The sequence below is a fragment of the Sinocyclocheilus rhinocerous genome, unplaced genomic scaffold (genome assembly GCF_001515625.1).
Source record: "Sinocyclocheilus rhinocerous isolate Xijiao unplaced genomic scaffold, SAMN03320098_v1.1 scaffold1488, whole genome shotgun sequence".
Classification (NCBI taxonomy): Eukaryota; Metazoa; Chordata; class Actinopteri; order Cypriniformes; family Cyprinidae; genus Sinocyclocheilus; species Sinocyclocheilus rhinocerous.
Window position 1 is genome coordinate 2,090,919 of NW_015633542.1, and position 23,847 is coordinate 2,114,765.

Genomic DNA, 23,847 nt, shown 5'->3' on the forward strand with positions numbered 1-23,847 from the left:
AGGCATGTATTTTTTACTGTACAATTAAAAGCAGCCTCGCTGAGAAGAGACTTCTTTTAAAACATTAGAAAATATTACAGATTTGAACACTATGTATGTTATAATAAATGTATTAACAGAGCAGTTGTAATTATTATTATCATTATATTGCCTTACTTTTTATTTTTTCAGAACAACAGTAGAATTACAATACTAACATTTATGAATGTTGGAGTTCTTGCTTTTTCTCAACTTTTATTTTGGCGGAAACGCGCAGGAAGACCTCAATGCTTATTTTTGTTGACAACAGATTTATAAATGAGTCTCATTACGAATACGTTGTACGTATCGCATTGTCATATGCCTTGTAAAAATTCATGAAAAAATGTGACTGAGCAACTGACGACTGTATCAGCGCAGATTTTCCTCGCGCTTTGGACTTTGAACCCTGGTTAACAAGCAGATCTGCTGCGAGTTCGTGCAGCGCTGTCAGAATACATGCAATGCGCACGTGTATTAGAAAACATAACGTTCTGCAGTTTATTTACTAATTGTTTAAGGCCATTTCGCGATTTCAATCATCATACAGTAACCAGCAACAATCACCCCTTCCTCTTCTCATCGAAGACATGCGATGCAGTCCTAAACAGTCTCTCGCTGTCGGTGCTTGTGATGATTTTTGCGTCTTTCTCCGACAGTTTAAATGCTTACACACTGCTGACGTGTGTGCTGCATAATAAAGAGTGCGCGCCTCTCACTCTGCGCTGGTTGCTATTTGATCGCGTCATATCATTGTTCGGTACAATTTATTGGGTCTTTTCGCTTATTCTATTTTTGGCCGAATCATTTCGGTTGACGAACATTCGGTGCATCCCTAGAGACTTTAGTCTTTGCAACTTTGCAGATCTTCTTTATGCACCAAGAGCTTGTAACACTCCAAAGAGAAATAAAAAATTGAAATCGCATCATATGACCCCTTTAATTATTTATATAGTCTATATATGGTATATATTGACAAATACACATTTTTAACAGGCCTTGTATTGAGAAACGAAGATGGGTGCAGATAAACGGTGAGTGTTTTATAATTTATTTGAGGTTTTATTTATTTTGTTACATTTGCTGAAACCTAATTTAAATATTTTTCATTCTAACAATGTTTTATTAAATATTGTTGTAACTAGGGTTAGCCGTACAGAGCGCAGTGGCAGGTACGGCTCTGAACAGTCTCGTGATGATGACCGCAGGGACCGGCGAGACCGTGATGACCGCGGTTATGAGTCGCATCGCTGGAGTGATGATCGCCGTAGTGAACGCTACGATGGTGAACGGAGTGACAGAGCTGATCGATACTGGAGCAGGGACAGTCCTGAGGTGAGGACTGCCTATATATGTATTTGTTTATTGGATGTTTTGACAGGAGCATGATGCTCACTTCAAATCTCACCTGTGTAACAGCGAGGAAGGAAGCGGCGCTGCAGTGACGGGTCCGATGATGGACACCACTCAGATGGTGATTACTCTGAGCATGATTACAGAGGAGACCCAGCTGATGAGAAGGAGAGCAAGACCATCATGCTCCGGGGTCTGCCTATGAACACATCAGAGACAGATGTAAGTTGTTTTTTTTTGCTGCTTTTATTTTTTGTCAAAAAAAAAGGTCTCCACAGCACTGGAAAACCTGGAAGTATTTTAAAATTGTGATTTTATTTTTTTTCCTGGCCTGAAATAAATAAATAGAATCATGGAAATTAAAAAAAAAAACACACACACACACACACACACACACATATATATATATATATATATATATATATATAAACAATAATAAATTCATGTAGCAAGTATTTCAGAACTGGAATTAATAAGATCTTATCATGGAATTTTTTGCACATAATAATAATAACAACAACAACAACAAATCATTTTAATAAATGTTTCCAGGCCCATTATTTAAAAAAAAAAAAAAGAGTGAATAAATAGCTGTGCGTAGAATTTAATAATAATGAATTTACTAAATATTCCAGGCATGGAATCAAAAAATCTTATGATGGAAATTTCTGCTTTGAGTAATACATTTGATAATAAAGAATAATAATAATAGCAAATCATTAAAAAAAAAAATTCCAGGCCTAGAATTAAAAGAATAATATGAATAAAGAATTAATTTAGTAAATATTAAAAGCATGGTATCAATAAATCTTATCATGGAAATCTGCTTTGAGTATAAATAATAATAATAATAGTAGTAGTAATAAATTATTGTTATAAATATTCCAGACCTGAAATAATAAAATTTTATGGAAATTTCTTCAGTGAATATAATTAATATTAAATGATTTTAATAGGTATATTAAAAATAAAGCTTTTTGTAAGAGAGAATAAATTCTAACCAGTGTTTGTCCAGATTAAAATAATTAGTTTTAGAGTTATTAAAAATGCATCTTAAGGTTTTTAGTTATAACTGTGATATTTTATACTGGATTTCACTATGAAAGTCAAAATAGAAGTGGGCTTGGTTTCAGCAAACAAACTTTATCTGACTTTGCCTTGTAATCCACAGATTCGAGCAGCCATTGAGCAGCTGGAGGGGCCAAAGCCAATGGACGTGAGGCTGATGAAAAAGAGAACAGGTGAGACTGATGTACCACGGATCCTTCCTCTCCCAAACAAACCTGTGTCCACTGGGCCAACCTGCTTCTGCTTAAACGCCTTTTGCCATAGCAACATGTTATCTGACCAGTTTTACCCTTTCAGACTACTGAGTTAAAAAAAATAAAAATGGGTGCACGTTAGATACATGTTTGAAGGTAAGTTTTGTCTGATATTTGTGTGGCTCAGAATTGGCAGTTTTATTTATGCCAATTGAAGTTACATGAACGTAGATGCAGTCATGTAGCTTCTTTATTAAAGGTCATCCAAAAGTCAATCTGATGGCAATATCTGTCTCATAAAGATTATTTGCTGTTAAGACTCCGCTATGTTTATGACTGTTTGCTTTGCTTTAGTTATTGATTCAACCTACATTTATCAGTGTTAGACCAACGGCTAGAATATTATAAGCTGCTGTTGCTATGGTAAAAGTTTCCAGGCAACCCCCTTACATCTCTTTGGCCTCTCTGGGTCAAGGGGGTCACGAAGCAGTTTGTGACAGAGTTTGAATGTTGTACCACTGAACCATATAAACTAACGCCTCCCGTCTGTATATCTGAATGCCTCTCTAGGTATAAGCCGAGGTTTCGCCTTCGTGGAGTTTTATCACTTGCAAGATGCTACCCGATGGATGGAGACCAATCAGGTTGCTTCCTAATCACCAAGTCTAGCTTTTGCCCTGGGGAATAATGCAAATTAAATAGAAAAATATAAATGGAAGGGAAAAAAACAAAAACAAAGTTGCTGCCCCAGCAGACTATATGGACAAAAATGGACCAGAGCCGCTGTTTTTGAAGGCAAGGTGTGACCAAAATATAGAAGAGCCATTTGATGGATACTCTGGCTTCATGTTATTAACTTTACCAGAACTCTGTTTGTTAGCATGGGAAAATAATCACTGATTTTTAAGAGGGAAGTACACTTGAATGACTCAAATGGGTTTTAAGCCACAATTTTTTGTCAATACTGTCATCATCCTCTGAAAAATCTTTATTTTAGGTTTATTTTAGTTGTTCAAGGCTAGAAGTAGAAGTGTTGGTGCTATATTTAACATCCCATATGGACATCACTATTAAAATATATCAACCGTTTTTAATAGTAATTAGTTGTTTTGCACAGAGAAAGTAAATGTGGTAAGCCAATGCCTCATCTTGAAAGTCCCCCCATCCCTTTTAAGAAAGGAGTGGCTTTTTTATTTTATTTTTTTACACTCTGTTCCGGCCCCATCCGGACACTCGGGTCCCAAACACACACCATCTTACACGTTAAACCCTCCCGGGCGATCCTCACCCTAAACCCTCGTGGCTAATGTGGTTGTTCTTGGGCTGAGATTAAACCTTCATAAGAGAGGAAATAACCAAACTCTTTCTTCCTTTTCCAGAAACTGCTGTCTATTCAAGGCAAGACTGTTGCCATGCACTACAGCAACAACCGTCACAAGTTTGAGGACTGGCTCTGCAACTCCGTAAGTTTCATGAACTTCTCGAGATGTTGAACTGCAGTTACAATATCAGTTTCATGTTGAATATTGTTCCGGTTTTATTCAGAAATTTCAATATTAGATTTTTTTAAACTTTCACCAGGGAAAACTGAAAGGTTTGGGGGCAAGGTTTTTTTTTGTTTTTGGAAAAAAATATATACTTTTATTCATCTAGGTTGCATTTAATTGATCAAAAGTGACAGTAAAGACATTTATGATGTTACAAAAGACTTCTATTTCAAATAATCTAAAATAAATTAACTTTGTTCATCAAAGAATCCTAAAAAAAGTATCACAGCAGCACAACTATTTTCAACATTGATAATCATAAGAATTAATAAGAAAATAATGATTTCTGATGATATGGCACTCAAGACTGGAGTAATGACTGCTGAAAATTCAGCTTTGCATTAAAGGAATAAATTACAGCTTACAATATATTCAAATAGAAAATAGTTGTTTTAAATTGTAATAACATTTAGTATCATTTTTACTGTAGTTTCATTAGTATGAATATCATTTTTACTGTTTTTTTGATCAAATAAATGCAACCTTGTTTAGCAAAAGAGACTTGTTTCAAAAACATTAAAAAAAGTCATCAACCCCAAACTTTTAATAGTAATGGTAATATAGGTTATACTTGTTATTTTTGTATGAAGTTCAGTTATATTGCATATTGTTCCTGTGAACATAGCCTTTGATGCTAATAGAGCATTAAAATGAATGGTGAATACTGTAGAAAATAAATGACTCATCTAAGATCTTAAAAATAATGTCAGAGCATCTCTATCCAAGCTTTGTTTCGGAAAAGTTAGCTAGTTAAGTGTAGCATCTCAGTTTTTTGGTCCACTTGGTGGACGTCCATCACGGTAAGTGTTCAAGCCACTCTAGTGTGCTTGTTACCTGGTGCCCCATAGCAGAAGTGTCAATTAAAACACTATGACCGGTTGCTTGCAGTGTGGCCTGTACAATTTCCGGAGGAGGCTGAAGTGCTTCAGGTGTGGCGCAGCTAAAGCGGGTAAGTAGCTCCCTGAGCAGGAAACCGCTGTCTGCACCCATCTGGATGGTCCAGTCAAACACCGTCATGTCCTTGAAGCAATGTATGTGGGGTGTTATGTACAGTACTCCAAACTAATATAAAATAGTGATTAATTGTTTTTATCACTCATGATAGCTGGCATTTACTTTTTTTATAGCTGGTAACTGATATTATGGCTCCACTTAAATGTTTTATATGTTTGCTAGTCAAATCAAGCATCAAAAGTTGTAATACAGCACAGTCAGCCCTCATATTATCAGTTTACAGTGTCTGCCTACTTAATGCTAATAATTTAAAAACAAAATACTTATTTTGACTGATGACAGAGTCACTCTGGGATTGTAGGGATCATCTATTATAGCCTTCCCAAAGCCTTTGTATGGGGCTTTTTCAGTGATGTGGTTTGTATCAGGCTTCAGTGTTTATAAAGAAATTCAGTGTGCTTTTATTCTTTGTGCTTATTTTCAGATTCTGAGTCCAGCAGCACAACAGGAGCCACAGACACCCAAGCCAGTGGAGATTATTATGGCGATAGTAAGCTCTTTTCCACAAATATCACCTCTGAATTAGGGGTGCACCAATAAATATTATCTAAAATGTCAGTTGCATATCATTGGGTTCCAAAATTGTCCAATGTAGGCTGATGCTGATAATCTAAATTCAAATGTTGACTGATACTGGTATGTCCTCAAGTGTGTTGTGCAGTGCTTGTTTTGCATTCACACTGATATGTTTGCATGTCTTTACAGCCATCATCCTGAGGAACATCGCCCCTCACTCCACTGTTGAAGCCATTCTGACGGCACTCGCCCCCTACGCCAACCTCTCGCCTGGCAACATCCGCCTCATTAAGGATAAACAGACGGGACAGAACAGAGGGTTTGCCTTCATCCAACTTGCCTCTCCTTTGGTAACTGTTTTCTCCTTTCCTCGGTCTATACAAATCATCTTCAGAGATTCATCTTAAGCAAATAGAGAGGTTGATCTCTTAAGTGAAACCAGTTTCAAACGATTAACAATCAATAAGATTATACCTGCATCATCTTTTGTATCTTTTTTTAGCACATTCTGATGATGTTTGTGCTTTTGCAGGAAGCGTCACAGCTCCTAACCATCCTTCAGGGCTTACAGCCACCTCTCAAGCTGGATGGGAAGACTATTGGTGTCGACTACGCCAAGAGTGCTCGAAAGTACGCATCTCTCGCTCATATCCTCATGCGGTTGATTTGCTCAGAAGAATTTTTCCATTTGCTGTAGCTTGATTAATAATTCAGTTTACCGAAATGCCTTTTTTTCTCAGGGACCTGTTATTGCCAGATGGGAACCGTGTTAGTGCCTTTTCGGTTGCCAGTACAGCCATTGCAGCTGCTCAGTGGTCCTCCAGTCAGGTATGAACAACTTTATTGTAACCATGGCTCAATGTTAAAATGGAATTATGCATGCATGACCGGTTTAATTGACTATATTTCACTTTACAGCCTCAGCAGAGTGTGGAACCAACATCAGAATACAGCTACCTGCAAGAGGGATATGTACCTTGTTCACAGGTCAGCTGACTGCACCATCTGAAACGCATATCAAAATTGTTTAGAATTGCATTTATATGAATTGTTTTGATATTGAGCTAAGCTAAGATGATTTGTTGTTTAGGAGTACCAAGCATACTATCAGCAGCAGGCTGGAGCTGTGGACCATTCCCAGGGTAACGGCATACTTGGAGGTAACGTTTGCCTGGCATTGTCTACTTATTCTAGTAGGAGCATCAAAATAGGATTTTGCCAGGTCACAATATGTTCTTTTATGAAAGTAAAAGGACTAGTTGTGCTTGCTGTTTACAAGCTGAATAGCTGTGGTATGTTTTAATTTGCAGCGGCTCCAGGTGTGAAGGTTCTTCCTGCTGCTACAGGAGTGGTGATCTCTCAGAGTGCGCAGGTCTATCAGCCTCATATCATGGGCCAGCCAGCTGCTCAGGTGACTACTTTATGCTATGACTCGTTTATTAATTTTTTTTTTAACTAGATAAATTGCGTTAGATTCTAGTGCAGTGGTTCTCATTGAGTGGGCCAGGACGCACTTGTGGGTTTCAGCAAATTTCCAAGGGCTGTAAAATTACTGAAATGTTACAAATAAAACAATGAGCTTTAGAATAAATTTAAACTGCTAAAAATCTAGATGTAAGTGATTTTCATTTTTATTATTATTATTATTTTTTCATTTGTTTTGTCAACATCTGGCAGTTTTATTTAAGCACCAGGATTCTCATGGTCTTGGACAACCTGTATATATGAGGGTATTTTAGGGTGTGTTTTCCAGACCTTGAATAAGTAAAATATCTTCTTTTTTAATGAATATAAGTGTTTTTAGTTATATGAACCTCAAAAACTGATATTTGTGAATGTAAAAAAAAAAAAAAATCCAGTCATCATGAACCACTCAAAGCTTACCTGCGAACTTCAGTGAAATTTGCCATTCTGACATTGAAATTGGCCATTTATTTGATTTGTGCAAATCCGATAAGTTTTTTTTATTTGCTGTTTTTGTTCAGACCAATATATAACATGCATCATTGTTTTAGTCAAAACTTTTATTATTTGAACACACACTGTTTAAATTGTAGTTTCTATGGTCATTTTAGGATGTTACCATAGATATTGGTGTTGTTTTAAATTAACATTGCTCCCTGAAAATGTAGCTCTGTTCCGAAATCAGATTTTTCCTAAATTATTTCAACTGCTGATTCGAAGAAATTTTAAGAAAAAAAATCCCATTCCATTATTGAAACTTCTGCAACTTATTAAATGTATTTACTTATAATTATTTAAATGTATTGTTTCTGTAAACAAAAAGACATAGAAAACAAACCGCTTTGTCACTACAGCTGAAGTGCTAGAAATATCTTTGTGGGTGTTCAAATATTGTCCTTGACAAAAAGTTTGAGAACCTGCTGTCCTAGTGCAATTATTGTTGTAATCTCATTATAACCCATTTTATTGTCAGACATTGCAGATTGAAGGCAAAGCCCAGCCCGGCACAGCCGCTGCCACTGTTTCCGGCCCAGCAACCTCTGCAGTCGCGACATCGGCCGCAGCAGCCAGCACAGCAACAGCTACCTCTCAGGAAAACCAAGCCGGTAAGAACAGATCACTAAATCCACATCATCCAATCAGAAGACATTATGATACAGGTTTCTGATTCTTTGGTCATTTCCTCACTTCCACAAGCTGTCCCAGACACTTCATCCTATCAGTACGATGAGTCTTCCGGGTATTATTACGACCCCAGCACTGGCCTGTACTATGACCCAAACACACATGTACGTATGCCATGCGGTTTTCAACAAGACAATACTATATTTCAGCAGAGTGCATGTAGAGGGTTCTATGTATTGTTGTTTCTGTCTGTAGTATTACTACAACTCCCAGACTCAGCAGTATCTGTACTGGGACGGGGAGAAGCAGGCCTATGTGCCCGCGGTGGATGCCAACAACGCTGCTCAAAGCGACGCTACCTCCACGTCCACTACTCAGAAAGAGAAGAAAGAGAAACCTAAGAGCAAAACGGCTCAGCAGGTAATAACAATTCAACGTGCTTGAGTTCTTTTAAAGCACTAATGTGTCCTAACACTACAGACTTCACTTTTTGCTTGCTGGTCAATAGGGGTGGGCGATCTGTCGATTTTATATCGTGATCGATCTCGAAGGTGTCTACGATATACTTTTCAAGCGAACCGTAGAGATTGTGATCTTTTATGTCCTCATAAATGTTAAAACTACAGCAATGACTGCCTATTAGATGACTGTGGCTGGTCAAATTGTATCACACGTCTCTATCATGTGTCTTTCATGCGTGGTGACGTATTTAAAAAAACAACTCAATGTGAGCTAGCAGTAGTAGGCTACTGCGATGAATCAAATTTTAGTTTGTTTCGATTTGTGACGCAAGATGTTCCAATCATTTCAAGCAGTGTGCTTTCGCCTCTCCTAAACTTAACGTCCAATCATGCAACGTGACTGTCGTAAAATGCAGACTACTGTGGGACATGGTTTATTCTAAAAAGAGTTATTAAAAGCACATTAACTGCGATAGAGACTGTTCCCCAGGTGCGTTCTGTGCACGCGCTCCGAGACGGAGCAAGCAAAGTATATGTTGCGTTTCAGGCACGCGCATAAATTGTCAAATATACACAATATGTCAAAATGTCTGTCTTGGTGAGTATTTACATAAAGACAGTCAGTTATGTCTTAAGTGAACATAAACAATTGGGAAAGAAATCAGATGCATGTCAGTATATTAGATCCGTGCATTCAGTCTTAAAGAGACAGCAGCCTAATAAACTTACTGTTGTCTGTGTCATTAATGTTAAGCAAACAACAAAAGACAAAGAAAATCACTCACTGCTCTTGAATGAATCATTTTATAACTTTAATAAAAAGCAACGCACAGTATATTTGATTCATACAGTGATGCAGTGTTTTAAAGTTGAACTCGGGCTTTAATATCCATTTTGGTTGTTTAATGCAATACTGTGTTTTAAATTGTTCAAATAGGTAAGTCATAGGCTTGTTCCACTCTGAATATTCTTAATTGTACATCTCAGAATTGGGAAGATCGCGATTCAGATCGTGGATCGTGATTTTGTGTGACAAGATTGTGATACGATATTTTTGGAAGATCACCCTGGTCAATACAATAGGTGAAAAGAATTTCAAATATGCACTTAGGTCCTCCCGATATATAGAAATAAAAATTTTCTTTTATTTTAATTTTTTTTTGCTTAAATTGAAATTGTGACAATTGCTTAATCATCAAATTATGACATCTGCAATTTAATTAAATATTTTGTTTTCAGCATACTTGTTCATTTACACAATTATAAGGTGCTTTAGCTTCTCAGTGCACCAAAACAAAAATAGATAATTGAACATTTGAAACTTAAATAGAAATATATTTTTAAAACTTTATTTTATTGTTACTGAACAAGGTTTGAGTTGGTTCTTGTAAATATTATACCCATGTGTGAACACCCAAATTTAATAAGTCTTTAGACCAAGAAAGTAATTTTTCAGTTTTTTTTCTCACTCCCCAAACAATATCACCCATAATCATTCTAGAATTAATTCGTTCCAGATTGTTGCTAAAGTCATCTGGTGATAATTCCTGTATTATTTTCGTATCTCAGTACATATCACAGGAAAACTACATTTCACATTGTCAGTATTTTTAACGTTGTGCCTAAATGTGACTCCATGTGATTGAAATCTAGGGATCAGATGCTTGTATAGTCTCAGAACACCCTAGCAACCATTTACGACACCCATGCAACATGCTGGCGAGTTTTGCACATGCAACCAGCACTCACATGTTTAGAAAATTTCAAAAATCTAGCTAGTTCAATCCTCCACTTGTGCTACAAATATCTCTGTGCATCAGATTGCAAAGGACATGGAGCGCTGGGCCAAGAGTCTGAACAAACAAAAAGAAAACTTCAGAAGCAGCTTCCAGCCCATCAGTCAGGAGGAGAGGAAGGAGGCGGCGGCAGCAGATGCTGGTTTCACGCTCTTTGAGAAGAAGGTATTGTATTGCTGGAGACATTTGATGATTGCTGATCTCTAATGATGATGGTGATGATGGTTTTGTCATAATACATGGTTTTTGTTTTATTTGCATATGTGCAGACAGGAGCACTGGAGAGGCTTGTAACAGAGGCATCCAAAGTCACAGAAGAAGAGTGCTCCTCATCAAAGGTCCCAAATCCACTGTGCACCATTACAAACATGTTATCAAGTCGTGTTAGCTTATTAGTTTAAACCCCTGTGCTGTGCTGCAGGTGGGGCTGGTGGCGGCGTACAGCGGCGACAGTGAGCCTGAGGAGGTCATGGAGGGTGATGAAAGGGAGGACAAGTTGACCGACTGGAAAAAGATAGCATGTCTGCTATGCCGACGGCAGTTCCCCAATAAAGAAGCTCTGATCCGCCATCAGCAGCTCTCAGACCTGCACAAGGTAAATAGCCGAGGCCGTTTCAGTTGGATAATAATCATTGCCATCACATTTAAAATTGTAAAAATCCACTTTAACTTTTATGATTTTTTTTTTTTTTAAACCAATAAAAAGGTTGGCGTAGTTAAGATTTTTAAAATCCTTTGATAGAACATTAACATTTTATTAACATTAAAGGAATAGTTCCCCCAAAAGTGAAAATTGTGTCATCATTTACTCACTCTCAAGTTTTTTTAAACCTGAATGAGTTTCTTCTGTTGAACATAAGTTATTTTGAAGAATGTGAGAAACTAAACAGTTGCTGGTCCCCAGTGACTTTCATATTTTTTTTCCCTACTGTTAAAGGGGTCATATGACGTTGCTAAAAAATAATATTATTTTGTGTATTTAGTGTAATGAAATATTTATGCGGTTTAAGGTTCAAAAAACACATTTTCCACATACTGTACATTACTAGTGTTGCCTCCTTCGTTCACTATTACATTACTGCATGTAGTGCATCTGACACTGGTGTCACTTAGTTTTTTAATGTGAGCCCTTAGTTTTGTAACGTTAGCCCACACTTTCGAAAGTTTCACTCTTTCCGCGATGACTGATTGCACGCAAACACACACCGCACATGCGAATGGATATCACTAGGGTTGGGTACCGAACTCGGTACTTTTAAGGGTACCGACCGAATTGCGTCGGTACTACCGAGTACCGATTCACGTTAAATCAGTCGGTGCCAAATTTCGGTACCTGAGAACGCATCTGGGCGCATACGCTACAGAGAGAGAAAGAGAGACCCTGTGACATGAGGTCACCCCTGCAACTCGTTCAAACAACACACAGGGCAAGCCGAAATGTTCTAAAGTGTGGTTACATTTCCAGGGCCATATGGTTTCTGCGAAAACGCGGACGGGATCGCGGAGTCCATTCATAAAAACGTAATTTACTCGATAGCACGGAATGCCACGGAATTTGTCAATTTTGGACAAATAAATCAAAAGTAGCCATTGCCACAATTCGAATCGCGATATGAACTAGCGTCTGTGAATATTAAAATGCAAAAAGACGGTTTAAATATGAATCCTGCATGTTCCGCGTGCCTCTGTATGTATGAATGGCGGAAACGCGGTTTTGTTTACTATACAAACACTGAAGCACGCATGACGCTCGAGGTGATTTTCGTCCTCTGCGTCTCACTATATGACGGCATGAACACAAAAACTTAATCCCTTGTACCGTACCAGTTAAAATGTGAACGGTACCCAACCCTAGATATCACACGCACGTCGAGCAAACGTCGGCCACATCATTCAGTGAAGGGAAATGACAAGCAGCAGCTTCTAATTCGTCGTTAACATTGAAGTATCGATAACCGTATCGTTTGTCCTGAAGCTTATCGGTACTCCGGTATTGACCCAATTATGTATCCGTCCAAAAAAATACCGGTTCTCGGTACCCATCCCTAGTCTTCAGTGTCACATGATCCTTCAGAAATCATTCCAATATGCTGATTTGTTGCTCAAGAAACTTCTTTCAAAAACCTTTAAATTAATCATTCCAAACCTTTGACCTGTGGAGTGTTATTTATTTATTTACCTATTTAAATAAATATATACACCTGTGCTTTCCAGCAAAACTTGGAGGTTCTCAGGAGATCCAAACTGAGTGAAGCAGAACTGGAGGAGTTGGAGAGGAAAGAGACAGAGGTATAAAACCTCATTATAAATACAGGGGTTGGACAATGAAACTGAAACACTGGCCAATATAGTGTTGGAGGTTTCATGGCTATATTTGTGCAGCCTGGTGGCCAATCTTCACTGATTGCACATTCCACCAGTAAGAGCAGAGTGTGAAGGTTGAATTAGCAGAGCAATAGGTGGATCAGTGATGGTTTGGGCTGCAATATGGCATTCCCTAGGCCCAATACTTGTGCTAGATGGGCGCGTCACTGCCAAGGACTACCGAACCATTCTGGAGGACCATGTGCACCCAATGGTTCAAACATTGTACCCTGAAGGTGGTGCCGTGTATCAGGATGATAATGCACCAATACACACAGCAAGACTGGTGACAGAGTGGTTTGATGAAGATGAAAGTGAAGTTGAACATCTCCCATGGCCTGCACAGTCACCAGATCTGAATATTATTGAGCCACTATGGGGTGTTTTGGAGGAGCGAGTCAGGAAACGTTTTCCTCCACCAGCATCCCGTAGAGACCTGGCCACTGTTCTGCAAGAAGAATGGCTCAAAATCCCTCTGGCCACTGTGCAGGACTTGTATCTGTCATTCCCAAGACGAATTGATGCTGTATTGGCCGTAAAAGGAGGCCCTACACCATACTAATAAATTATTGTGGTCTAAAACCAGGTGTTTCAGTTTCATTGTCCAACCCCTGTACATACATCTTTCTTTTAGAGAGTATTTCCCGGATGTTACGGACACTGATTCATTCCCTTTTACCTTGTACTGAACAGATGAAGTACAGAGACAGGGCTGCTGAGAGAAGAGAGAAATACGGTATCCCTGAACCCCCTGTGCCCAAGAAAAGGAAATTCACCCAGCCAACACCTGTAGTAGTGTAAGTTCAAGTGCTTATTTTAACACAAAATTTAAGTTTGATTCAGTAGCGATATTTACTATTACAATACAGTTGCGATAGCAATATAACGATGCATTTTGTGCCATTTGATTTGCAGAAATTACGAACAGCCCACCAAGGACGGCCTGAACAGCGATAATATCGGCAATAAGATGCTGCAGGCCATGGGCTGGAAGGAAGGCAAAGGTCTGGGTCGAAACCAGCAGGGCATCACAGCACCAATTGAGGTACGACTCATTTTGTCATGTTACCATGGTATACCTGCTGTTCGATAAACAGTTCAACACAAATATTTCTTGTGCAATTAGCATAGATGTATTTGTCAGTGTAGGTGGTGTCTGTTAGTATGTGAAAAACATGCACAATTTGGCAAGCATCAGAAATGACATTTTTACTTTGCATTCAGAGTTTTTGCAAAAAGTTTGAAGTTGTAAATCCAGAGTCCTTGAATTAACCATCTTTCCAGCAATGTTATTCTAGTATTTTTGAGTTAATATAATTTTCATTAATATTTTTAATTGGTTTATGTATATTTTCTGTTTTCATTTTAATTTCGAAGTTTTTGTAATTGTTGTTTTTGTCTTTTTTTTTTTTTTCATAGTTTTTATTCATTTTTTAAAATGACAATAAGAAGTTTTTTTTTATATATTTTGTTTTTGATAATTTTTTTTTTTTTTTTTTTTTAAACAAGAAAATATTTTTGCATGGTTTTAGTTAATGACCTTGCTTTCCAGGTTGAATATGCTAAAATAAAATCAAGATGTATTTTAATGTTCTTGACGTGTTATTTCACAATAAATGATGCTGTGAGTGTTGCAGTGACCTGTGCTGTTTAATATGCAGTGCGTATAACCTGAAGTAGACTCCAAATATTTTGTTACTTTGTTTTTGTTTTGCAGCTCACTAATCATAAACGGGTGTGGCAGACGGTTAATTTTGAACCCCAGTCACACCTATCTTCTTTTGCAAATACTTGACATAACTAAGAAATGAATCTTTGTCATCTCGTCTGCAGGCTCAGTTGAGAATGAAGGGAGCTGGTCTGGGAACTAAAGGAAGCAACTACAGCCTCTCTGCTTCAGATACATACAAAGATGCCGTCCGGAAAGCCATGTTTGCACGCTTTACAGAAATTGAGTAAATGAGGATCTGTCATGTCAGTGTGACTAAAGATTGTGGATTGTGACTTTAATCGTCTGCGCTGAGGCGTGTCATGTAATTATTTTGACTTCAGAAACTGTCAATGAAACATGAGATATGTGACTAGAAGAATGTGTACATATGTACAGAGTCCTCGAGAAATGTGAAGAATGTGTTTTTGATTTTGATTATTATTTGCTTTTTCCAAAATAGATCTTGAACTGTGTAAAGTTTATATATGATCTCATTTTTGTACATAAGAAAATAAATGAGATTAACTGAACTGAATTTGAATGCTTTTATCTTTTGGGTGTAATTTTCTTTCACAGGACTTCATACTGTGATTGGATTGTTTTTGAGACATCAATTTGCAAGTCAAATCTGAAATGCGATTATGCTGAAAGCTAATTTCATTTTACCACAACACCTTTCTTTCACTGCTAAAGGAATTAGTGTTCGTTAAATTGATCTGTCATGCTACCAAAAGTTGAGCATTTTTTGCTTTCAATATTGACCAAAAAGAAAGGAAATAATATATATATATATATATATATTATTTTTTTTTGCGCCTATCAAGGTTGTAGCTTCTTGTAAATCTCCTGTGTGTTTGAACGTTTGTTTTACTGGTTTCATCCATTGGCTGCCTGTGGCATAGTTTTTAATCCATGGAATGCTAGAGCAACACCTTGTTCACAGGAATTAACCTTTTTTTTGTTTGTTTTTCTTTCAAGAGAACAATGAACTTTGATGACAGGTTGATAGACAAGGTGGAGCAACTTGACAAGTCGGTGACAACCAACAAACTTTCACTGATGCAAACAAGATGTTACAAAGTTATTTGTTTACACAGGAAAATAAAAGTAGACTACCTGGGGTGTATTCCAGAAAGCATGGTTAATTTACCGTCAGCTAAACCCTGAACTTTCGGTTGATTAACCCCAAACCTTGCTTACTCGAGGAGTAAATTCATTTAACTCCGAGTATGTTCCTGGTTGTTCAGTGGTCGTTTACATGCTTAGTGCATATCGCCACCTAATTGATGGTTGTGCAATCATTTACATTTTTTTCCGTTTATTCTTTAATCCTTGAGAATATGAATTATATTGTTTGTTTGATGCTAATTATATATCAAGTCATATCAGATATGTATTTTGATTTACTTTTACTTTTTACTTTGTCATTTAGCAGACGCTTTTATCCAAAGCGACTTACAAATAAGAAAAAGTAATTAAAACTAAAAGCTAAAACTCTATAAATATGATATATATATATAGGCTATATTACATATTGTAATATTATATAATGTTGTGCGCTGTCTGTCACGCCCACTGAAGGCTCGTCAGTAGCCTAGATCACACGTGCGCTGATAGCGCTGAAGTGAACTAACCCTGGAACATAACATGGAACAGGTTATCTTCAGCAGGTCTAACCAGCAGGTTATCTTCAGAGAGCAAGTTACTATGGTTACTTACATACCCTGAAAGTAACCTCCGATTTTGGAACCGAAAGCTGAGGTTATCCGCTCGCTTATCCTCAAACATACCCGGGTATGTCACATAACCTGCTTTTTTGGAATACCCGCATGAACTAAAATCAACTTTTTAATCATCAAAAAAGTACCATTATTTTAAATTGTAATATTTCACAGTATTTTTTTTTTCCTGTATTTCTGATCAAATAAATGCAGGCTTGATGAGCATAAGAGACTTCTTTCAAAAACATTGAAAATTTCCAAACATTTCAATGGTTCTGTGTAAGTAAAAATATACAACATTCAAAATTGTAGTTGTATAAATAAAAAGGTTAGGAATCATATTTGTTTTAAGTGCTATTTATTGGGGGTGGGGGGCCTCACACATGAATTTTGCCTAGGGCCTCCAAATGTCTAGAACCGGCCCTGGTAACATTAAAGCCATTTTGTGTGAAACATAGGCTGGTACATTTCAGTGACCTCTAATGCTGTCGTGTCAGATTTGGTGACCCTGCTGTACATCTGCAGCTGTTCACATCAGACCAAAACTCTCTCTAGGATATGAAATAAATATGTTTAGACATCATCATAACTTGTCAGTAGTTGTAAAATAAGTGACATACTGTACAACCAAAATTGCATGATCATGATGTTAATACTCACCGTCTGAAACCATACCTGTAGCATGGTACTTCCACAGTTCTTTTAGTAAGGGCATTTTGACATTTAGCCACATCTCAGAGACTCGGCGTTAATCTTGTTGGTATGTATGAGAGATTCACATGTTCACGATTACGGTTTGCAGCTCCAGTTATTTCATTAGATGTTTCCAAGACAAGCAGTGCAGTGTCTGTCCTGCTGCTATGGACTCGTGAACATGAGATCACGGTCACAACTGATGGATCAGAATATCAAGGTGTAGGAGAACACCATCATTTGGAGCTGTAGATTTCGGCATGCTTCTGGCGAATGCAGCGTCTTTATAGCAGTTCACAGTGGATGCATTCTTGCAAAGGTTAGTGAGAGACATTATTATTGATTATTCTTCATATTATTTAGTATCCGAGTTGCATGCGATCATTGTAACATTAAATAACAGGGCAGGTCTGAATTTTTTGATAATTACAGCATTACTTCAAACCAGAAATACTGGTTCATATTGGAAGTGAAAGTCTTTTCAAATATGATTTCATGCATACTGAATGTGCAAACGGTATGTTTTTGTAGTCTACACAAATGTGAACTGATTTCCAAGAAAGCAGACACATGGCATCACAAGCGTTTAACCAATTTTGCATTATGTTTTTGACAGGAGTGGTTATTGGTAACAGACATGGGTGCTAGTTGGACACAGAGCTGGAAGGAGGAGTTCAAAGTTCACAAACTCCGCCTTCTCACCTCTAAACCAGAGCTGCTTCTTCAGCCACGGGTGAGTTTGAGTCACTAAACTTCATGCACTGATCCAATTATCATATGCATGATGGAAACCCTGCTGGAAGAATCAGACCAAAGGTTTTTGCTGGTCTAACAGCCCTAAACTGCTTGGTCTGATAATGTACCAAGAGAAAAACCAGATCCACTTGGTTGCAATCCAGTTGATCATCCTTCTAGACCTGCAAATGACCATAAATGACTGGCCTGGACTACAGGAGTTATATCGTCTATCAGCAGTGCTACTAGTTTTGTTCAAATATATGTGTCTATGAGAACTAATATTCATCCTTGGCTTGTAGGATATTCCTCCTTTGTTGTGGATTTTGTACAGTTAATATACTTTGATGTGTACCTGATGGAAACCCTGCCGAAAGAATCAAGCTAAAGGTTTTGCATCATGGTTTGTTCCTGGTCCACGGTGGTCTACCAGCTTAGATCAACTAGCGATCGTAACTGACCGGCCTGAACTAGTTAGAAACCTTGTTATATATATGTCATGTCTGTCAGCAATGCCATTAGTTTCATTGTATATAATATGAATGTAAATAATGTTGAAGACATTGAATGCATATGTGTATTATATAGATCAAAACGTAAATGGCAATTTCCAAAATCCATCATACTGAAAGATGAAATTGACATAACTTGTCTGGTTTTGTTTGCAGTGGGATATTCCTCCATTGTTGTGGCTTCTGTACAGATGTTTTATGCTGCTCTACACCTTCAGCTGGTTTATCTACACGGCTCTTCTCTTCAACACACCTAAATTCCTCATTTTTCTCAGCCATATCTCATACTGTCTTATGGTTATCTACTATCTGGTTTCTCTCTGTAATCTGGCCTGGGCTTTCTTGGAAATCAGATGCTCCTCTCACAGAATGAAAAGAGGTAAAATTGTTGTGCAGTGTGTTGCTGATCACAAATCCCACTGATTGCCACACAGATCGCACACAGTGACTTCATAAACTATCCTAAGTCACACTTATGCTTATAAGAGTCTTGAAAGAACTACAAACTGAGCCTACAAAGACGTCAGTATTGTTTTGCATTGTGTTTTCCAGCAAAAATCTTTATGAATTTAAGGATTTGTAGTAGTTGTATTTCAAATGTAAATGCATTGCTAAATATATATTTACAATATTGTATATTTACAATATATTTAGAATATTCATTAATAATTTAATTTATTTAATTATTTATTTATCCATTTTATTTTTGTGAAAATATTTGAACTCAACAGAAAAGGTACTTACTGTTAAGCCCTGATTAGGTCGCAATATAATACATCGTCATCTGCTCTCAAATATTGCAGGAGCTGTTCTCACTGTTTTGAGCTATTTTAGTGACTTTTAATCAACCAATGTTGCAGTAAAATCCTTTGCTGCACTTTATACATATATATGCCATTGAAAAGTTTGTGGTTGGTTCGATTCTTTTTTGTTTTCGCACCAAGGCTGCATTAATTTGATCAAAAATACAGTAATATTGTGCAATATTATTCCAATTTAAAGTAACTGTTTTCAATTTGAATATATTCTAAAATGTAATTTATTCCTATGATCAAAGCTGAATTTTCAGCATCATTACTCCAGTCTTCAGTGTCACATGATCCTTCAGAAATCAATCTAATATGCTGATTTGATGTTCAAGAAACATTTCTTATTACTATCAAATATGAAAACAGTTGAGCTGCTTCACAGTTTTGTGGAGGATTCTTTAAGTAGAACGAACAGCATTTATTTGAAATAGAAATCTTTTGTAACATTATAAATGTTTTTACTGTCACTTGATCAATTTAATGCATCCTTGCTTAATAATTTTTTTTTTTTTTAAAGAGGCCTATACATGTGTTTCATGCAGTCCTTTCCTCCACTAGGTGTCAGTAGTGAATGTGAGACCCTCCTTTCTCTTCCCGTCCCTCTCACCGCTGCTCTCTGTCTGCAGTGGCTCCTGCATTCTCTAATGGGCTGTTTTTCATTAACTGTCTCCTTTCTATACTGGACCATAATCCACCCCTTTGATCAGCACTCCTTCACAGCCTTCAACATCAACATCCATGTTATCAACAGCATCCAGACCGCCGTGGATCTGTTGTTGTCCTCCACACCCGTTCATCTCACCCACTTCTTCTACGCTGTACTGGGCGGAGCCCTTTATGTCATGTTTGCTGTTGTTTATTGGCTAATGGCCGGCACGAACATGTTTGGTCAACCCTACATCTACAGCATTCTTGATTTCAGTGGGCACCCCCTAGTGGCAACACTTTGCATTCTGGGAGTTTGTCTGCTTTGTTTACCATCCTGTCACTTTGTGCTGTGGAACCTGCAGTTATTGAGGGAGCGGATGGTGAGCAGAGAGAAAGCGAGGAGAATTGCTTTAAGGAGGGAGGTTTGGTGGTGTGTGAAGGTGTCTGGAGGAACAACCTTTGACCTTGTGCCTTCACTGGATCCAGCAGCCTCTGTGTTTGAGACAAGCAGGAGGACAGCCATGATGGAGGACCAACAGTCACAGTCACTCACTCTTGTTTGAAGGAGTTTCTGGTCTGTCTGAATCTACATGTTCTTATTTTAGCAAGATTTTAAGATTTTTCTGATGCTAATATCTTCCAAAGCTTAATCATAAACTCTTTGGACTTGACTCTGTTTGCTCCAAATGTTGTTGGTCTGAAATGCCCTAAAACAGTTTTCAGGGAAAGCAACCCACACTGTGGAAAAAATAAAAATAAATCTGAAATTTATGGGGGGGATGACACTCTCAGAAAGAAAAGGTACAAAAGTTGTCAATGGGGCAGTACCTTTTCAAAAGGTACACTTTTGTACCTTTTAGATGCTAATATGTACACTTTAGGTTGGGTCTCCAAACTCGGTCCTGGAGGGCCGGTGTCCTGCAGAGTTTAGCTCCAACCCTAATTAAACACGCCTGAAGCAGCTAATCAAGGTCGTATTAGGCATACTAGAAACTTCCAGGCAGGTGTGTTGAGGCAAGTTGAAGCTAAGGACACCGGCCCTCCAGGACCGAGTTTGGAGACCCCTGGTTTAGGAAGTAATATGTACCTTTAAGGTACCAATATGGATGCTTTAGGTACAAAAGTGTACCTTTTAAAAAGGTACCATCTCAGTGACAGCTTTTGTACCTTTATAAAAAAAAAAAAAAATTAACCTTTTTCTTAACCTGATATAATATTAATATACCAACCTACTGAAGTACTAAATCTGTTTTGTACTGTTATAATACACTGACAACCTCCATAAATCAGAGGTAGTAATAACTCATCACAACTAGCTTTTCCACGAGCTGAGGTGAATACTAAGATAATATAGTAGGTGCACACACATGACACTAAAAGAATGCATTAAACATTAATTTAACAACTTAAGCTGTAACATAAAACCATAATGTACATGTATGACAAGAAAAAAAGTTCTTATTCACGTCCAAAAACTGTTAACAGTGTATAACTGCTTAAACAATATTTTACTGTAAAATTACATCTAAAACGGTCCCTTTAGATTTATTACAGCTTTTTACCGTATGCAACAGTGATGGTCTACCTGTTCTTGCAATTGTACAAAACTGGGACAGGAGGATTGTACATTGTACACAATTTATGTACATTTTCATGTGATATGACCAGGTGTTTCATAATTGCAGCAGCAATCTAATGTACCAACCGGGGGTTTAGACTCTTGTTCGTGGATACAGTAGAGATATAGAGGGTATATCTGGTTATATCTTTCTCAGGCCTTTTCTAGGTCACTGTAATAGAAACTTAACCTGTCTTTTCATCTGTAGGTCAGATTAATCATAATATCACATTCACTGTCTTCATCTTGTAGATCAGAAAAGATCTCTGTGGTGAGACTAGAGAATGTGTGAAAGAAATGTATTGTTCAAAAAGGTTTAATGATCATAATGTGAAATCCTTGAGCTCAAGGCAAGAATTAAGTTGATGCAATAAACATGTCAAGCACTAGAGGTCAGCAGTGTACTCTTATTAAAAGATAATTCCACATATACACTCCTGCTCATATGTGAGCTGACATATAGATGCATTTAATGTATGATATACAGAAGGATTCCAAGTATGTGTCCACTTTGAAAATCTAGGATTTAAAAAAATAATTTTAAATGAAGAAATTTCAGATGTTAATTTAAATTTAATTTACCTAAAATTGTTTAGCTTATTTTTTTTAAATTAAATTTGAAAAATGCCAAATTGAAGTTTTTTATTTATTTTTTGTTGCTCCAATATATATTTAATTGGGCTTACTAACCAGAATTCAGAGGCATTTTATTTTGATATTTTGCAGATATATAGCATTGCATTTTGCAAGAAAATGAACATATTTTACTATTATACTATTAAGTACATACATTCTCATTAATGTAATAATATCAGTTTAATTACTTGAGTGTGCTTAATTGTCATGAAAATAACAATAATAATAAAAATAATAATAAAACTGAATAGTTCTCAATAGCTCTAAATATAATGAATTTTTTTATCTTATGATTCTGGGCTGAAATGTGACACTCGTATTTAAGATTGTTAAGTTACTCAGTCTCTCAAAGTCACAGCAGTTAAAGCAGCTGTGTTGGGCTTTGGCCTGTGGTCTCCCGTCGTCTCGTCTGGTGTCTTTCAGAGAAAGAGGATTGTGTTCCCGCTGTATTGGCGTCAAGTGGGAGTGTGCCAGTGCTGTTTGCCCTTCAGCGCTGGTACAATAACACTCATGCTTGGTTGAGAGGGGTCGTGGCAGCGGCACACAACAGCCTTTAGCCTGAGTCACTCTAGTTGTTTTTGATCTCTCATGCCATCAATGTGACCTCTGCTGAATCAAAGCCTTCAATATCCGTCTGTATGATTCAGAGCTGAGTCAGAGTGCTGAAGCAATGCCACAGAGATGCTAGTGCTTGTTAAGAGTGTTTTTGTGTGTTTGCTTTTATGATTCATTCTAGTTCAACATTTCTCAGATTTGTTCCTTTGGGTATTTTATAACTTCCTGTCCTCATGTTAAAATAATATTGAGCCATTTATATATATATATACAGTATGTATATATATATATATATATATATATATATCAATAGATTTTATATTATATCTCTGAAATTGTTCTAATAATCTTTTAATGTCTGTGGCAATTTATGTCTGCACCTGAAATTCACATAAAGGTTCATAGATTGATTTCCTTTGACACACACAATAATTTGACAGGTTTTATTTCTGATGCATCTATAGTTTAGGCAACTCTGATTCTCTTGGGTTTTGTAAAAACAAACCGCTTGTCTTGACTTGTTATCATGTGCTTACAAATTCACACATACAGTACGTCCCCAGTGTTTTTGTATTGGAACACTCTGATCACTCTAATCCAGTGTTTCTCAACCAGGGGTCCGTGGACCCCTAGTGGTCCTTGACGTAAGGCCAGGGGGTCCATATAAAGTATGAATTTTTGTATAAAGTTTTTTGACATGACATGTTCCCATGAAAGAAAAATCCAATATAGCTGATGATATGGCCAAATACTGGACAAGTCAGCTAACTTGAATTATACTTGACTGTATTTGGTCCTCACAAAGACACAAGTGATACATAGATGAGTCAATTTTGTTCTGGGGGCTCCTTGAGGATGGTTCTGAATTGGACTGGGGTCCAGTACGCCAAAAGGTTGAGATTCACTGCTCTAATCTATCTAAACCAATAATTGATAACATTCAAACTTTCTCACATGACATGCATTTTGGGAAGGAGCATGTTTATCAGTCTGCGTTTGTTTTCCAGTGTGGATCTTTTGAAGAGAGTCTCTTTAGCATTGATCTGATCTCTGGACCCACAAGACCAAGGTCTGTGTACATGTGAGTTTGTTTTTGAGAGGTGAACTCTTTGGGAAAGTGTCTTCTGTTCGGTTCTACTTGTACCATCTTCTTGTTCCTGTTTTCTCTCAGTTTGGATTTCTTAGAAACATCACTAATAATGAAAAGTGGTGGGGACACTGCGCAACTCGTTTTGCTAGTTTTTTTATTTAATAAACTAATTTACTTGGGGACGGGGTTTAGAGTTGAA

At 37.3% G+C, this 23,847-nt stretch overlaps 2 protein-coding genes across 3 annotated transcripts in view; both read left to right on the forward strand.

Moving 5' to 3' along the window:
* Nucleotides 1–14,909, forward strand: part of rbm5 (RNA binding motif protein 5) — a 17,871-nt gene extending 2,962 nt beyond the window's left edge. Inside the window, exons 2-25 of one of the 2 annotated variants that reach the window (XM_016558012.1) lie at nt 1,015–1,052; nt 1,164–1,353; nt 1,438–1,593; nt 2,543–2,612; nt 3,204–3,277; nt 4,013–4,096; nt 5,069–5,129; nt 5,619–5,684; nt 5,900–6,060; nt 6,243–6,340; nt 6,451–6,538; nt 6,629–6,697; nt 6,801–6,870; nt 7,021–7,121; nt 8,148–8,280; nt 8,372–8,463; nt 8,555–8,719; nt 10,581–10,721; nt 10,826–10,894; nt 10,978–11,151; nt 12,771–12,845; nt 13,614–13,717; nt 13,836–13,965; nt 14,754–14,909. In XM_016558012.1, the coding sequence (XP_016413498.1) occupies nt 1,036–1,052; nt 1,164–1,353; nt 1,438–1,593; nt 2,543–2,612; nt 3,204–3,277; nt 4,013–4,096; nt 5,069–5,129; nt 5,619–5,684; nt 5,900–6,060; nt 6,243–6,340; nt 6,451–6,538; nt 6,629–6,697; nt 6,801–6,870; nt 7,021–7,121; nt 8,148–8,280; nt 8,372–8,463; nt 8,555–8,719; nt 10,581–10,721; nt 10,826–10,894; nt 10,978–11,151; nt 12,771–12,845; nt 13,614–13,717; nt 13,836–13,965; nt 14,754–14,879 (2,514 nt within the window). In that variant the 5' untranslated portion in view covers nt 1,015–1,035 and the 3' untranslated portion in view covers nt 14,880–14,909. The remainder of the gene's footprint in view (nt 1–1,014; nt 1,053–1,163; nt 1,354–1,437; nt 1,594–2,542; nt 2,613–3,203; nt 3,278–4,012; nt 4,097–5,068; nt 5,130–5,618; nt 5,685–5,899; nt 6,061–6,242; nt 6,341–6,450; nt 6,539–6,628; nt 6,698–6,800; nt 6,871–7,020; nt 7,122–8,147; nt 8,281–8,371; nt 8,464–8,554; nt 8,720–10,580; nt 10,722–10,825; nt 10,895–10,977; nt 11,152–12,770; nt 12,846–13,613; nt 13,718–13,835; nt 13,966–14,753) is intronic. The other variant, XM_016558013.1, reaches the window with a different exon arrangement.
* Nucleotides 14,910–15,615: 706 nt separating this feature from the next.
* Nucleotides 15,616–20,312, forward strand: LOC107744403 (protein rolling stone-like). Its single transcript, XM_016558031.1, has 4 exons — nt 15,616–15,666; nt 17,662–17,778; nt 18,449–18,671; nt 19,660–20,312. Exons 1-4 carry the CDS (start codon nt 15,616–15,618, stop codon nt 20,310–20,312), a joined length of 1,044 nt encoding a protein of 347 aa, XP_016413517.1.
* The last annotated feature ends 3,535 nt before the right edge of the window (nt 20,313–23,847 follow it).